The 16,767-nt window shown below is 44.5% G+C and overlaps 1 protein-coding gene across 1 annotated transcript in view; it reads left to right on the forward strand.

Annotated features, from left to right (window-relative positions):
- Window positions 1-12,422: 12,422 nt before the first annotated feature.
- Window positions 12,423-16,767, forward strand: part of LOC109896530 (transmembrane protein 151A) — a 20,464-nt gene continuing 16,119 nt past the window's right edge. Inside the window, exon 1 of the mRNA XM_031832619.1 lies at window positions 12,423-13,221. Coding sequence (XP_031688479.1) covers window positions 12,880-13,221 — 342 coding nt within the window. The 5' untranslated portion in view covers window positions 12,423-12,879. The remainder of the gene's footprint in view (window positions 13,222-16,767) is intronic.

Raw genomic sequence — 16,767 nt, forward strand, 5'->3', positions numbered from 1 at the left:
AAAACTTTGCTACATTTTTATCTCTGGGACCCTCAGGATGACAAATCGGAGCAAGATTACTGAATGTAAGTACATTGTTTACCTTCAGAGGTGAATGTTTCAAACCAGTTTCCGTGATCAAAGTTTGTTGTGCACTCCTAAAACAATAGCATGGTATTTTTTCACTGTAATAGCTACTGTTAATTGGCAGTTAGATTAACAAGAATTTAAGCTTTCTACACATAAGACATATCTATGTCCTGGAAAGATGGTTGTTACTAACAACGTCATTCTAGACACATTAGCGCACGTTAGCAACAACCGTCCCAGTATAGGGACACAGATCCCGTAGAGGCTAGGAAGCTAGACAAGCTACTGGCAAATCCTTTACAATTCTTGTCATAGGAATTATAGGTAAAATGTAGCGGTGCTCATCGGTCATTGGACGTAAACATTATACAGTTGGAAATCACAAATTCAACAATGAGTGGTTTGGAAGGAATCGGTGGCTAACTGCAAGCTTTGCAAAGCAATCACTAGCATGCTATTCAGTGGAGTGTGTGTTTGGTCCGAGTCTGAGTCTTTTTCAAGCTTAAAAGGATAAACATTCACATGCAACACCATGGGCAAGAAAATGTTGAATACATTGGCCATGCTGTCAATCCAGCATCACTTTCTGCTGAGTTCAAGACAACTGGAAACTGGGAAATATCAGACTTCAGTGAGTTCAAGACAACTGGAAACTGGGAAATATCAGACTTCAGTGAGTTCAACACAACTGGAAACTGGGAAATATCAGACTTCAGTGAGTTCAAGACAACTGGAAACTGGGAAATATCAGACTTCAGTGAGTTCAAGACAACTGGAAACTGGGAAATATCAGACTTCAGTGAGTTCAACACAACTGGAAACTGGGAAATATCAGACTTCAGTGAGTTCAAGACAACTGGAAACTGGGAAATATCAGACTTCAGTGAGTTCAAGACAACTGGAAACTGGGAAATATCAGACTTCAGTGAGTTCAACACAACTGGAAACTGGGAAATATCAGACTTCAGGGAGTTCAAGACAACTGGAAACTGGGAAATATCAGACTTCAGTGAGTTTAAGACAACTGGAAACTGGGAAATATCAGACTTCAGTGAGTTCAAGACAACTGGAAACTGGGAAATATCAGACTTCAGTGAGTTCAACACAACTGGAAACTGGGAAATATCAGACTTCAGTGAGTTCAAGACAACTGGAAACTGGGAATTATCAGACTTCAGTGAGTTCAAGACAACTGGAAACTGGGAAATATCAGACTTCAGTGAGTTCAAGACAACTGGAAACTGGGAAATATCAGACTTCAGTGAGTTCAACACAACTGGAAACTGGGAAATATCAGACTTCAGTGAGTTCAAGACAACTGGAAACTGGGAAATATCAGACTTCAGTGAGTTCAAGACAACTGGAAACTGGGAAATATCAGACTTCATTGAGTTCAAGACAACTGGAAACTGGGAAATATCAGACTTCAGTGAGTTCAAGACAACTGGAAACTGGCAAATATCAGACCTCCGTGAGTTCAACACAACTGGAAACTGGCAAATATCAGACTTCCGTGAGTTCAAGACAACTGGAAACTGGCAAATATCAGACTTCAGTGAGTTCAACACAACTGGAAACTGGGAAATATCAGACTTCAGTGAGTTCAAGACAACTGGAAACTGGGAAATATCAGACTTCCGTGAGTTCAACACAACTGGAAACTGGCAAATATCAGACTTCCGTGAGTTCAAGACAACTGGACACTGGCAAATATCAGACTTCAGTGAGTTCAACACAACTGGAAACTGGCAAATATCAGACTTCCGTGAGTTCAAGACAACTGGAAACTGGGAAATATCAGACTTCAGTGAGTTCAACACAACTGGAAACTGGGAAATATCAGACTTCAGTGAGTTCAAGACAACTGGAAACTGGGAAATATCAGACTTCAGTGAGTTCAAGACAACTGGAAACTGGGAAATATCAGACTTCATTGAGTTCAAGACAACTGGAAACTGGGAAATATCAGACTTCAGTGAGTTCAAGACAACTGGAAACTGGCAAATATCAGACCTCCGTGAGTTCAACACAACTGGAAACTGGCAAATATCAGACTTCCGTGAGTTCAAGACAACTGGAAACTGGCAAATATCAGACTTCAGTGAGTTCAACACAACTGGAAACTGGGAAATATCAGACTTCAGTGAGTTCAAGACAACTGGAAACTGGGAAATATCAGACTTCCGTGAGTTCAACACAACTGGAAACTGGCAAATATCAGACTTCCGTGAGTTCAAGACAACTGGACACTGGCAAATATCAGACTTCAGTGAGTTCAACACAACTGGAAACTGGCAAATATCAGACTTCCGTGAGTTCAAGACAACTGGAAACTGGGAAATATCAGACTTCAGTGAGTTCAACACAACTGGAAACTGGGAAATATCAGACTTCAGTGAGTTCAAGACAACTGGAAACTGGGAAATATCAGACTTCAGTGAGTTCAAGACAACTGGAAACTGGGAAATATCAGACTTCATTGAGTTCAAGACAACTGGAAACTGGGAAATATCAGACTTCAGTGAGTTCAAGACAACTGGAAACTGGCAAATATCAGACCTCCGTGAGTTCAACACAACTGGAAACTGGCAAATATCAGACTTCAGTGAGTTCAACACAACTGGAAACTGGCAAATATCAGACTTCCGTGAGTTCAAGACAACTGGAAACTGGCAAATATCAGACTTCAGTGAGTTCAACACAACTGGAAACTGGGAAATATCAGTCTTCAGTGAGTTCAAGACAACTGGAAACTGGGAAATATCAGACTTCAGTGAGTTCAACACAACTGGAAACTGGCAAATATCAGACTTCAGTGAGTTCAAGACAACTGGAAACTGGGAAATATCAGACTTCAGTGAGTTTAAGACAACTGGAAACTGGGAAATATCAGACTTCAGTGAGTTCAAGACAACTGGAAACTGGGAAATATCAGACTTCAGTGAGTTCAAGACAACTGGAAACTGGGAAATATCAGACTTCAGTGAGTTCAAGACAACTGGAAACTGGCAAATATCAGACTTCCGTGAGTTCAACACAACTGGAAACTGGCAAATATCAGACTTCCGTGAGTTCAAGACAACTGGAAACTGGCAAATATCAGACTTCAGTGAGTTCAACACAACTGGAAACTCTGAAAAAAAACGAGCTCCGACTGGCATAATACATTTTGAACGGTCATCCAACTCTGGAATTTAAAGTTGAGAATTCTGGCCTCTTTCTACATCACCGATGTCATGATTCGAACTTGTTTTTTTCAGAGTTCCCAGTTGTCTTGAAAGCACCATAACTCCAGAGAATGCCAGATTTTGATGACAAAATTTGCCCACAAGAAGGATCGCTGCGCCACCGCAAGTGAGCACAGCACAACAAGGTGAGTCCAAAACTATTGTACGCTGCTGCATAAATTATGTAATATGCCAGGGAGGTATGTATACTGTAGCTAAGAAGCGGAGTGGGTAAGGGAATTTCAAGATCCTTGGTGTCCACATCACCAACAATTTATCATGGTCCAAACACCAAGAAAGTCGTAAAGACTTTTCAGTCATGAGACTGAAAAGATTTGACATGGGTCCCAAGATCCTCAAAAAGTTCTACAGCTGCACCATCGAGAGCATCCTGCCTGACTGGTTGCATCATCGCCTGGTATGGCAACTGCTCGTCATCCGACTGTAAGGCGCTACAGAGGGTAGTGTGCACGGCCAAGCTTCCTCCAGGACCTACAGTACCAGTCAACAAAAGTCAGTGTGCAAAACTCATCAAGGCAAAGGTTGGCTAGTTTGAAGAATCTAAAATATATTCTGATTTGTTTAACTCTTGTTTTGGTTACCACATGATTCCATATGTGTTATTTCATAGTTTTGATGTCTTCACTATTAGTCTAAAATGTAGAAAATAGTACAAATTAAAAATAAAATAAAATTCACCTTTATTTAACCAGGTAGGCTAGTTGAGAACACCTTTATTTAACCAGGTAGGCTAGTTGAGAACAAGTTCTCATTTACAACTGCGACCTGGCCAAGATATAGCAAAGCAGTGCGACACAAACAACAACACAGAGTTACACATGGAATAAACAAACCTATAGTCAATAACACAATAGAAAAAAAGAAAGTCTGTATACAGTTTGTGAGGAGGAGGAAAGTGAGGAGGAAAGGCGATAAATGGGCCATAGTAGCGAAGTAATTACAGTTTAGCAAATTAACACTGGAGTGATAGATGGGCAGATGATGATGATGTGCAAGTAGAAATACTGGTGCGCAAAAGAGCAGAAAAGTAAATAACAACAATATTGGGATGAGGTAGGTAGATTGGATGGGCTATTTACGGATGGGCTATTTACAGATGGGCTATGTACAGCTCCACGTATATATATATATATATATATATATATATATATATATATATACAGTTGAAGTCAGAAGTTTATATACACCTTAGCCAAATACATTTAAACTCAGTTTTTCACAATTCCTGACATTTAATCCTATTAAAAATTCCCTGTCTTAGGTCAGTTAGGATCACCACTTTATTTTAATAATGTGAAATGTCAGAATAATAGTAGAGAGAATGATTTTATTTCAGCTTTTATTTCTTTCATCACATTCCCAGTGGGTCAGACATTTACATACACTTGGTTAGTATTTGGTAACCAGACTTGTAGAGGTCTACCATTTTATTTCTGAGGTCTTGGCTGATTTCTTTTGATTTTCCCATGATGTCAAGCAAATAGGCACTGAGCTTGAAGGTAGGCCTTGAAATACATCCACAGGTACACCTCCAATTGACTCTGATGACAATTAGCCTATCAGAAGCTTCTAAAGCCATGACATAATTTTCTGGAATTTTCCAAGTTGTTTAAAGGCACAGTCAACATAGTTTATGTAAACTTCTGACCCATTGGAATTGTGATACAGTGAATTATAAGTGAAATAATCTGTCTGTAAACAATTGTTGGAAAAATGACTTGTGTCATGCGCAAAGTAGATCTCCTAACCAACTTGCCAAAACTATAGTTTGTTGACAAGAAGTTTGTGGAAAAACTAGTTTTAATGACTCCAACCTAAGTGTATGTAATCTTCCGACTTCAACTATATATAACTATATTATATATATAACTATATATATATATATATATATATATATATACACACACACAAAGGCTGGCCCCCTTGGCTTCTCTTTCTTTTTCTATGATTGATTAGTTGATTGACAAGGTATTTGATTGATCAGATAGTTGATTCGTCCATTAAGGACAAACCCTGTGACTCTTCAAGCTGCAGTGTGTAACTTTTTGGTCGACTCTACCAAATTCACATAGAAATGTGAGCTGTAGATCTGTCATTCTCATTGAAAGCAAATCTAAGAATCGGTAGATCTGTTATATTTGAGCTATTTCTATGCTTCCCATTCTTGTTGTTGTTTGTTTTTACTTTCGGTTTTGTATCCCAGCTTCAAACAGCTGACAATACAATATTTTTGGTTATGGAAAAGATATGTCACAGCGGTTTAGAGGGTACGATGATTCTCTACACTATACTTGCTTGTTTTGTCACATAAACTGAAATGAAGCTAATTAATATAATCTTATGAACCAGGAAATGGCCTTTAACTGCATGCAAGGATGTTTTCCAGACATTATACATGTCTCATCGCTGCCTCTTGACTCTCCTCACATCCTTAACTTCCTCCAACAACACCCTATTCCCTATATAGTGCACTACTTTAGACCAGGGCCCTATTCCCTATATAGTGGTACTACTTTAGACCAGAGCCCTATTCCCTACATAGTACACTACTTTAGACCAGAGCCCTATTCCCTATATAGTGCACTACTTTAGACCAGAGCCCTATCCCCTATATAGTGCACTACTTTAGACCAGAGCCCTATTCCCTACATAGTGCACTACTTTAGACCAGAGCCCTATTCCCTACATAGTACACTACTTTAGACCAGGGCTCTATTCCCTATATAGTGCACTACTTTAGACCAGAGCCCTATTCCCTATATAGTACACTAATTTAGACCAGGGCCCTATTCCCTATATAGTGGTACTACTATAGACCAGAGCCCTATTCCCTACATAGTGCACTACTTTAGACCAGAGCCCTATTCCCTACATAGTGCACTACTTTAGACCAGAGCCCTATTCCCTACATAGTGCACTACTTTAGACCAGAGCCCTATTCCCTACATAGTACACTACTTTAGACCAGAGCCCTATTCCCTACATAGTGCACTACTTTAGACCAGAGCCCTATTCCCTACATAGTACACTACTTTAGACCAGAGCCCTATTCCCTATATAGTGCACTACTTTAGACCAGAGCCCTATTCCCTATATAGTACACTAATTTAGACCAGGGCCCTATTCCCTATATAGTGGTACTACTATAGACCAGAGCCCTATTCCCTACATAGTGCACTACTTTAGACCAGAGCCCTATTCCCTACATAGTGCACTACTTTAGACCAGAGCCCTATTCCCTATATAGTGCACTACTTTAGACCAGAGCCCTATTCCCTACATAGTACACTACTTTAGACCAGAGCCCTATTCCCTACATAGTGCACTACTTTAGACCAGAGCCCTATTCCCTACATAGTGCACTACTTTAGACCAGAGCCCTATTCCCTACATAGTGCACTACTTTAGACCAGAGCCCTATTCCCTACATAGTGCACTACTTTAGACCAGAGCCCTATTCCCTACATAGTACACTACTTTAGACCAGAGCCCTATTCCCTACATAGTACACTACTTTAGACCAGAGCCCTATTCCCTACATAGTGCACTACTTTAGACCAGAGCCCTATTCCCTACATAGTGCACTACTTTAGACCAGAGCCCTATTCCCTACATAGTGCACTACTTTAGACCAGAGCCCTATTCCCTATATAGTGGTACTACTTTAGACCAGAGCCCTATTCCCTACATAGTACACTACTTTAGACCAGAGCCCTATTCCCTACATAGTACACTACTTTAGACCAGAGCCCTATTCCCTACATAGTGCACTACTTTAGACCAGAGCCCTATTCCCTACATAGTGCACTACTTTAGACCAGAGCCCTATTCCCTACATAGTGCACTACTTTAGACCAGAGCCCTATTCCCTATATAGTGGTACTACTATAGACCAGAGCCCTATTCCCTACATAGTGCACTACTTTAGACCAGAGCCCTATTCCCTACATAGTGCACTACTTTAGACCAGAGCCCTATTCCCTATATAGTACACTACTTTAGACCAGAGCCCTATTCCCTACATAGTGCACTACTTTAGGCCAGAGCCCTATTCCCTACATAGTGCACTACTTTAGACCAGAGCCCTATTCCCTACATAGTGCACTACTTTAGACCAGAGCCCTATTCCCTACATAGTGCACTACTTTAGACCAGAGCCCTATTCCCTACATAGTGCACTACTTTAGACCAGAGCCCTATTCCCTACATAGTACACTACTTTAGACCAGAGCCCTATTCCCTACATAGTGCAGTAGAACCCTATGGGCCTATAGAAGGAACGAGGTGACAAAATGATGATTCAATCACATTAAATATAAAAGATAAAAGCTCTATTTGTCTTTTCAAAAAGTTTGAATAAAAGTGCTGGATTCTCCATTAATTGCTTCCCCTTGTTCCACATTTTGTTACATTACTGCCTTATTCTAAAATGGATTAAGTAAAATAAAAAATAAAAAACTCATCTACACACAATACCCAATAATGACAAAGTGTAAACGGGGTTTTAGAAATTTTTGCAAATGTATAAAAATATATATTTTTTAAAGATACCTTATTTAGCCTCCATCATTCTTACATGGAATAAGTTTGGAACCACCAAGAGTCTTCCGAAAGCTGGCCAAACTGAGCAATCAGGGGGGAAAAGGGCCTTAGTCCTTAGGGATGTGACCAAGAACCCGATGGTCACTCTGACAGAGCTCCAGAGTTCCTCTGTGGAGATAGGAGAACCTTCCAGAAGGACAGCCATCTTTGCAGCACTCCACCAATCGGGCCTTTATGGTAGAGTGGCAAGACGGAAGCCACTCCTCACTAAAAGGCTAATTAAAGTCTGTTTGGAGTTTGCCTTAAAGGCACTTAAAGACTCTCATACCACGAGAAACAAGATTCTCTGTTCTGATGAAACCAAGATTGAACTCTTTGGCCTGAATGCCAAGTTTCACATCTGGAGGAAACCTGGCACCATCCCTACGGTGATGCATGGTGGTGGCAGCATCATGCTGTGGGGATGTTTTTCAGCAGTAGGGGCTAAGAGACTAGTCAGTATCGAGGGAAAGATGAACAGAGCAAAGTACAGAGAGATCCTTGATAAAAACCTGCTCCAGAGCGCTCAGGACCTCAGACTGGGGTGAAGGTTCACCTTCCAACAGGACAACGACCCTAAGCACACAGCTAAGAAAACGCAGGAGTGGCTTCGGGACAACTCTCTGAATGTCCTTGAGTGGCCCAGCTAGAGCCCAGACTTGAACTCTTGAACTCGATCTAACATATCTGGAGAGACCTGAAAATAGCTGTGCAGCGACGCTCCCCATCCAACCTGATAGAGCTTGAGTGTAACGGCGTTCTTCGTTTGTTGAAGGAGAGGACCGAAATGCAGCGTGGTGGTTAATCATGATCTTTAATGAAAACAAATGACGGAACGATACATGAACTAACTAATAAATACAAAAAACAACAAACGGAACGTGAAACCTAATTACAGCCTATCTGGTGAAACTACACAGAGACAGGAACAATCACCCACGAAATACAAAGCGAACTCAGGCTACCTAAATACGGTTCCCAATCAGAGGCAACGAGAAGCACCTGACTGCTGATTGAGAACCGCCTCAGGCAGCCAAGCCTATACAACACCCCTAATCAGCCGCGATCCCAAATACTACAAACCCCAATACGAAACACAACACACAAACCCATGTCACACCCTGGCCTGAACAAATAATTTAAGAAAACACAAAATACTAAGACCAAGGCGTGACAGAACCCCCCCCCAAGGTGCGGACTCCCGGACGCACCTCAAAACCATAGGGAGGGTCCAGGTGGGCGTCTGTCCATGGTGGCGGCTCCGGCTCGGGACGTGGACCCCACTCCATAAATGTAATAGTTCCTCCCCTTCGCGTCCTGGGATAATCCACCCTCACCGCCGACCATGGCCTAATAGTCCTCACCCAGAACCCCACAGAACTGAGGAGCAGCTCGTGACTGAGGGGCATCTCGGGACTGAGGGACAGCTCGGGACTGAGGGACAGCTCGAGACTGAGGGGCAGCTCGGGACTGTGGGGCAGCCCGGAACTGAGGGGCAGCTCAGGACTGAGGGGCAACTCGGGACTGAGGGGCAGCTCGGGACTGAGGCAGCTCGGGACTGAGGGGCAGCTCGGGACTGAGGGGCAGCCCGGAACTGAGGGGCAGCCCGGAACTGAGGGGAAGCCCAGTACTGAGAGGAAGCCCAGTACTGAGATGAAGCTCAGGTAGGTAGTAGGCTCCGGTAGATCCTGGCTGGCTGGCGGATCTGGAAGATTCAGGTTGACTAGCAGATCTGGAAGATTCTGGTTGACAGGCTGATCTGGAAGAATCTGGTTGACTAGCAGATCTGGAAGATTCTGGTTGACTGGCGGATCTAGCTGCTCTATGCAGACTGACAGCTCTGACTGCTCCATGCAGGCTGACAGCTCCTTGCAGACTGGCAGCTCTTTGCAGACTGACAGCTCTGACTGCTCCATGCAGGCTGACAGCTCCTTGCAGACTGACAGCTCCTTGCAGACTGACCGCTCCTTGCAGACTGACAGCTCCCTGCAGACTGGCAGCTCCTTGCAGACTGACAGCTCTGACTGCTCCATGCAGACTGACAGCTCCTTGCAGACTGGCAGCTCCTTGCAGACTGGCAGCTCCTTGCAGACTGGCAGCTCCTTGCAGACTGACAGCTCCTTGCAGACTGACAGCTCCCTGCAGACTGGCAGATCCTTGCAGACTGACAGCACCCTGCAGACTGACAGCTCCTTGCAGACTGACAGCTCCCTGCAGACTGGCAGCTCCTTGCAGACTGACCGCTCTGACTGCTCCATGCAGACTGACAGCTCCTTGCAGACTGGCAGCTCCTTGCAGACTGGCAGCTCTGGCTGCTTCATGCAGACTGACAGCTCTGACTGCTCCATGCAGGCTGACAGCACCCTGCAGACTGGCAGCTCCTTGCAGACTGGCAGCTCTTTGCAGACTGACAGCTCTGGCTGCTTCATGCAGACTGACATCTCTGGCTGCTTCATGCAGACTGACAGCTCCTTGCAGACTGACAGCTCCTTGCAGACTGGCAGCTCCTTGCAGACTGGCAGCTCCTTGCAGACTGACAGCTCTGGCTGCTTCATGCAGGCTGACAGCTCTGACTGCTCCATGCAGGCTGACAGCTCCTTGCAGACTGACAGCTCCTTGCAGACTGGCAGCTCCTTGCAGACTGGCAGCTCCTTGCAGACTGACAGCTCCTTGCAGACTGACAGCTCCTTGCAGACTGACAGCTCCCTGCAGACTGGCAGCTCCTTGCAGACTGGCAGCTCCTTGCAGACTGACAGCTCTGGCTGCTTCATGCAGACTGACAGCTCTGACTGCTCCATGCAGACTGGCAGCTCCTTGCAGACTGACAGCTCCTTGCAGACTGACAGCACCCTGCAGACTGGCAATTCAGGCTGCTTCAAACAGGCAGGAGGCTCCGGCAGCGCAGGAGAGGAGGAAGGCTCTGGCTGCGCTAAACAGGCGGGAGACTCCGACAGCGCAGGAGGGAAGGAAGGCTCTGGCTGTGCTGAACAGGCGGGAGACTCCGACAGCGCAGAAGGGAAGGAAGGCTCTGGCCGTGCTGAACAGGCGGGAGACTCCGACAGAGCAGGAGAGGCGAGGCGCACTGTAGGCCTGATGCGTGGTGCGGGCACTGGTGATACTGGAGCGAGGACACGCACAGGAAGCCTGGTGCGGGGAGCTGCTACCGGAGGACTGGTGTGTGGAGGTGGCACAGGATGTGCAAGGCTAGGGATGTGCACAGCAGGCCTGGTGCGTGAGGCTGGCACCAACTTCACCAGCCGACTAACACGCACCTCAGGACGAGTATGGAGCGCTAACTCAGGTGCCATCAAATCCCCGACACGATCCGTCGGACGAATATGATATCTATAGCACCAAGCTAGCAATTCCCTCATTACTCTCCACTCCACTTTCCCCATTAACTCCTTCACAGTCTCATCTTCGCTCACCTCTAACACCGGCTCTGGTTCTGGTCTCCTCCTTGGCTCCTCACGATAAACAAGGAGAGTTGGCTCAGGTCCATCTCCTGACTCAGCCACTCTCCCTCTGAGCCCCCCCCCAATACATTTTTTGGGGTGACTCTCGGGTTTCGCTCTGCGCCGCCGTGTCTGTTTCTCCAACTCCATTCGCCTATAGCCTTCTTCGCACTGCTTTAGCGAATCCCATGCGGGCTCCTGCACTCTCTCTGGGTCGGCCGCCCACCTGTCGATTTCTTCCCACGTCGTATACTCCATGCCATTGCTGTCCATAACGTCCTCCTTTCACTTTTCCTGCGGTCGCTGCCTGTAACCACGCCGCCGCTCGGTCCATATGTGGTGGGTGATTCTGTAACTGCGTTCTCCGTTTGTTGTTTTTGTATTTATTAGTTATTTCATGTATCGTCACCTTTTTCTTCATTAAAGACATGAGTAACCATCACGCTGCATTTCGGTCCGACTCTCTTTCAACAAACGAAGAACGCCGTTACATTGAGAGGATCTGCAGAGAAGAAAGGGAGACTCTCCCCAAATACAGGTGTGCCAAGCTTGTAGCATCATATCCAAGACTCAAGGCTGTAATCGCTGCCTACGGTGCTTCAACAAAGTACTGAATAAAGGGTCTGAATACTTACAGTCATGTAAAGAAAGAAACAGGTTTTTGCTTTGTCATGTAGATTGATAAGGAGGAAAAACTATTTATTCCATTTCAGAATAAGGCCGTAATGTAACACAAAACGTGGAAAAAGTCAAGGGTGTCGGAATATTTTCCCGAATCCACTGTATGTTTGTTGATAAATGTGTTTAAATGTGCAGGTGGTGGGTGACGTCAGTGGGCATACAGAATGTGTAGGTGAAACCTTCCGAGCTCTAAGGGGACAAATAGAAATTAAATAAACACCAGATGGTTTTACCGTTATTTTTTTATTTTTTTTTGAGGATAAACTGTTTACCGATAGAAAAGGAAAAAAACATCTTCCTCCTACCCTTCCCATCCATCCGTCTTCATATCAGCGCTCTCGTGCCTGCCCACCCCCCCCGGTGCTCACTCTGAAGGAAACCGTAACGGTTGGCTCAGTCTCGAGCCCCACCTGCGCGTAGGACGAAGCCAAGAAGGGGCTGGCTGTTATCACCGCACAGAAGCTCAGAGTAACACTAACCGACGTTGATGTAATTGTTAACGGAAGACATCTGGGCTTTGTCTAATCTATGCTATGAGGTGAATGAATCAAACCATGGAAGGCGTGAAGAATAACCGAGAGGCACAGGGTAAATTAACTCCTTGGATCCCGATAGAGGCGACGTTCAGTCAGCGTGGATAATGCGCATTTGCTGCAGGCTCTACTGTCATCACTACAGTGTAACCGGATCTCGACCGGAGACGGATGGGTTGACTCCCGCCGCGCGGAGGAGGTGGTCCCAGCCTCCGGCCCGGGCCGCCGCTCCCGGGGTGGGTCCCCATCCCTGGTCCCGTTAACCGTAGGGCTAACGGGAGGGCGTGGGCCAGGGGAAAGAAGAGAGAGAAAATGCAGACGGAGGTGCCAGTAGCCCTACCTCCGGAGATAGGAGAGGAGACCATAGCGGACGGGGAAGGGAGAGAGGAGACCATAGCGGACGGGGAAGGGAGAGAGGAGACCATAGCGGACGGGGAAGGGAGAGAGGAGACCATAGCGGAAGGGAGAGAGGAGACCACAGCGGACGGGAATGGGAGAGAGGAGACCACAGCAGACGGGGAAGTGAGAGAGGAGACCACAGCAGACGGGGAAGGGAGAGAGGAGACCACAGCAGACGGGAATGGGAGAGAGGAGACCACAGCAGACGGGAATGGGAGAGAGGAGACCACAGCAGACGGGAATGGGAGAGAGGAGGTAGGCTAAGGGGAACAGTGTGACTGTGTGTGAATAGGTTAGGGGTTTGGGGATCTTTGGACCCGCGTGCTTAGCCTAATTGTCTTTAAGGTCTACCACCAATAGGCTCGATCAGATGCTCATTTTTTAAATGTGTTTATCCTTCTTTTTATAGATTTGTCACTCTTGTTTTATTCCCTCAAAGGAAACCGAGCGCATTCCTTCTTGTGGCCTTGTTGATATATATATATATGTGTGTGTGTGTGTGTGTGTGATGCTGCATAGTTGAAAGGGACTAAATATGCGTGCCTAGGCAGACACAACACATTTTGCCTATACATGAAAGGCCAAACTTATAGGGATGGTTGGCCTACGGGGCTTTAAGCACAGAACACATATATATTATTTTCACACTTCCAACAAGATGTATTTTGTCAAAGGGAGAGAGAAAATGGCACTTCCAAAAGGGCCAAATACAATATTATAATGTTAATATTATCCATGGCATTGGAATTGGAAAAGTGCATTAAAAAGCAAGGTGCCCTATTTTAAGTACCTTATATTTCAGGCTGCCTCTTGCCTCTGAGACGCGTTTATGAATAGACCGACAGAATATAGAATTAGCCGAGGTTAATCAAGACGAAACACAATATAAACCTGCCATTATTAGCTGCTAGGCTGCTATTCTCATCTCCATCCTCATCCCTTCGTGTTCAATCTCTCCCTCCATCTTTCCCTTGCGGTCCCATGTCTGCATTGCAGTCTGAAGGGAAGAGCCCCTCGCCCAACCGTAAAGGACTGTTTCTCTGCCTCATATTGTCTTGTTTTGCACACTTTGTACAAATAATAAAATGCAGTACTACAGGATATTTCTTAACGTAGCTCTTTATTAGCTAGCTATAACTGGCATGTTCACGTGTCTTCAACCAGGATCCAATCTGCCATGACCTAACCATTTGGGTGGTCTTAACCACACGTGTCTTAAGCACAGTGTGATATGGCGGTAAAAATGCATCCAATTACAATTCGGTATGTTTACAATATCTTTCTTTTTCTCGCCACCTCTCACCTCATCTATTCCTTTAACAACATAGCCTACCGTCTCTCACCCTCCATCTCTCTCAGTCCCTGTCCTCATCTCGCTTTCTCTCACCTAAAAAAAACGCATCTTGGTCATTCCTCCCTCCCTCTAGTCCGGACCCCTGCTTCTCCCCTTCAATTGAAATTCTCAAGGCCCCCCCCCCCACTTCGCTGGCCATTTCTCGACGAATATGAATTATAAGAGGTGTGGAGGGCTAGTTAGACATGTAGTAGTAGACTAGTCATTTCTCACTGAGAAGGACATTACCAGTAGATGTTGTCAACTGTCAGTTTTGTCCGTTAAAAACAGTTTCCCCCCCAAACCCACAACATTCCATGCGCGAGTCATCAGCGTTTTCCCGCCTCTTATAGTTACTTCCGCTCAGCGATCCAATCAGAATCCAGCAGATTTCAATTGTCTATTGGGGGGAGGAAATGGATAAAAACATCTATCAATTATTCAGTCAGTGTCTTTTTGTAAATAGCTCGGTTTTACTGACAGTGGTTTGTAATAGCTCGGTTTTACTGACAGTGGTTTGTAAATACCTCGGTTTTACTGACAGTGGTTTGTAAATACCTCGGTTTTACTGACAGTGGTTTGTAAATAGCTCGGTTTTACTGACAGTGGTTTGTAAATACCTCGGTTTTACTGAAAGTGGTTTGTAAATAGCTCGGTTTTACTGACAGTGGTTTGTAAATAGCTCGGTTTTACTGACAGTGGTTTGTAAATAGCTCGGTTTTACTGACAGTGGTTTGTAAATAGCTCGGTTTTACTGACAGTGGTTTGTAAATAGCTCGGTTTTACTGACAGTGGTTTGTAAATAGCTCGGTTTTACTGACAGTGGTTTGTAAATAGCTCGGTTTTACTGAAAGTGGTTTGTAAATAGCTCGGTTTTACTGACAGTGGTTTGTAAATAGCTCGGTTTTACTGAAAGTGGTTTGTAAATAGCTCGGTTTTACTGAAAGTGGTTTGTAAATAGCTCGGTTTTACTGACAGTGGTTTGTAAATAGCTCGGTTTTACTGACAGTGGTTTGTAAATAGCTCGGTTTTACTGACAGTGGTTTGTAAATAGCTCGGTTTTACTGACAGTGGTTTGTAAATAGCTCGGTTTTACTGACAGTGGTTTGTAAATACCTCGGTTTTACTGACAGTGGTTTGTAAATAGCTCGGTTTTACTGACAGTGGTTTGTAAATACCTCGGTTTTACTGACAGTGGTTTGTAAATAGCTCGGTTTTACTGACAGTGGTTTGTAAATAGCTCGGTTTTACTGACAGTGGTTTGTAAATACCTCGGTTTTACTGAAAGTGGTTTGTAAATAGCTCGGTTTTACTGACAGGTTGGTAATAGCTGCGTTTTACTGACTAAGGGTTGTAATAGCTCGGTTTTTACTGACAGTGGTTTGTAAATAGCTCGGTTTTACTGACAGTGGTTTGTAAATAGCTCGGTTTTACTGACAGTGGTTTGTAAATAGCTCGGTTTTACTGACAGTGGTTTGTAAATAGCTCGGTTTTAACTGACAGTGGTTTGTAAATAGCTCGTTTTACTGACAGTGGTTTGTAAATAGCTCGGTTTTACTGACAGTGGTTTGTAAATAGCTCGGTTTTACTGACAGTGGTTTGGTAAATAGCTCGGTTTTTACTGACAGTGGTTTGTAAATAGCTCGGTTTTACTGACAGTGGTTTGTAAATAGCTCGGTTTTACTGACAGTGGTTTGTAAAATAGCTCGGTTTACTGACAGTGGTTTGTAAATAGCTCGGTTTTACTGACAGTGGTTTGTAAATAGCTCGGTTTTACTGACAGTGGTTTTGTAAATAGCTCGGTTTTACTGACAGTGGTTTGTAAATAAGCTCGGTTTTACTGAAAGTTGTAGCCGTTTTACTGAAGTGTTTGTAAATAGCTCGGTTTTACTGACATGGTTTGTAAATAGCTTCGGTTTTTACTGAAAGTGGGTTTGTAAATAGCTCGGTTTTACTGAATGGCTGTATTTGACGTGTTTGTAAATAGCTCGGTTTTACTGACAGTGGTTGTAAATAGCCTCGGTTTTACTGACAGGGTTGTAAATAGCCTCCGGTTTTACTGACAGTGGGTTTGTAAATACCGCGTTTTACTGAAAGTGGTGTTTGTATAGCTCGGTTTACTGACAGTGGTTTGTAAATAGCTCGGTTTACTGACAGTGGTTTGTAAATATCTCGGTATTTACTGACGTGGTTTGAAATAGCTCGGTTTTACTGACAGTGGTTGTAAACTATCTCGGTTTTCCTGACAGTAGTGGTTTGGAAATAGCTCGGTTGTACCTGACAGTGGTTTGGGAAATAGCAGCGGTTTTTACTGAAGTGGTTTGTAAATAGCTCGGTTATTTACTGACAGTGGTTTGTAAATAGCTCGGTTTACTGGACAGGGTGGTTTGGTAAATAGCTCGGTTTTACTGACAGTGGGTTGTAAATAGCTTCGTTTTACTGACAGTGGTTTGTAAATAGCTCGGTTT

The sequence above is a fragment of the Oncorhynchus kisutch genome, linkage group LG9 (assembly GCF_002021735.2).
Source record: "Oncorhynchus kisutch isolate 150728-3 linkage group LG9, Okis_V2, whole genome shotgun sequence".
NCBI lineage: Eukaryota > Metazoa > Chordata > Actinopteri > Salmoniformes > Salmonidae > Oncorhynchus > Oncorhynchus kisutch.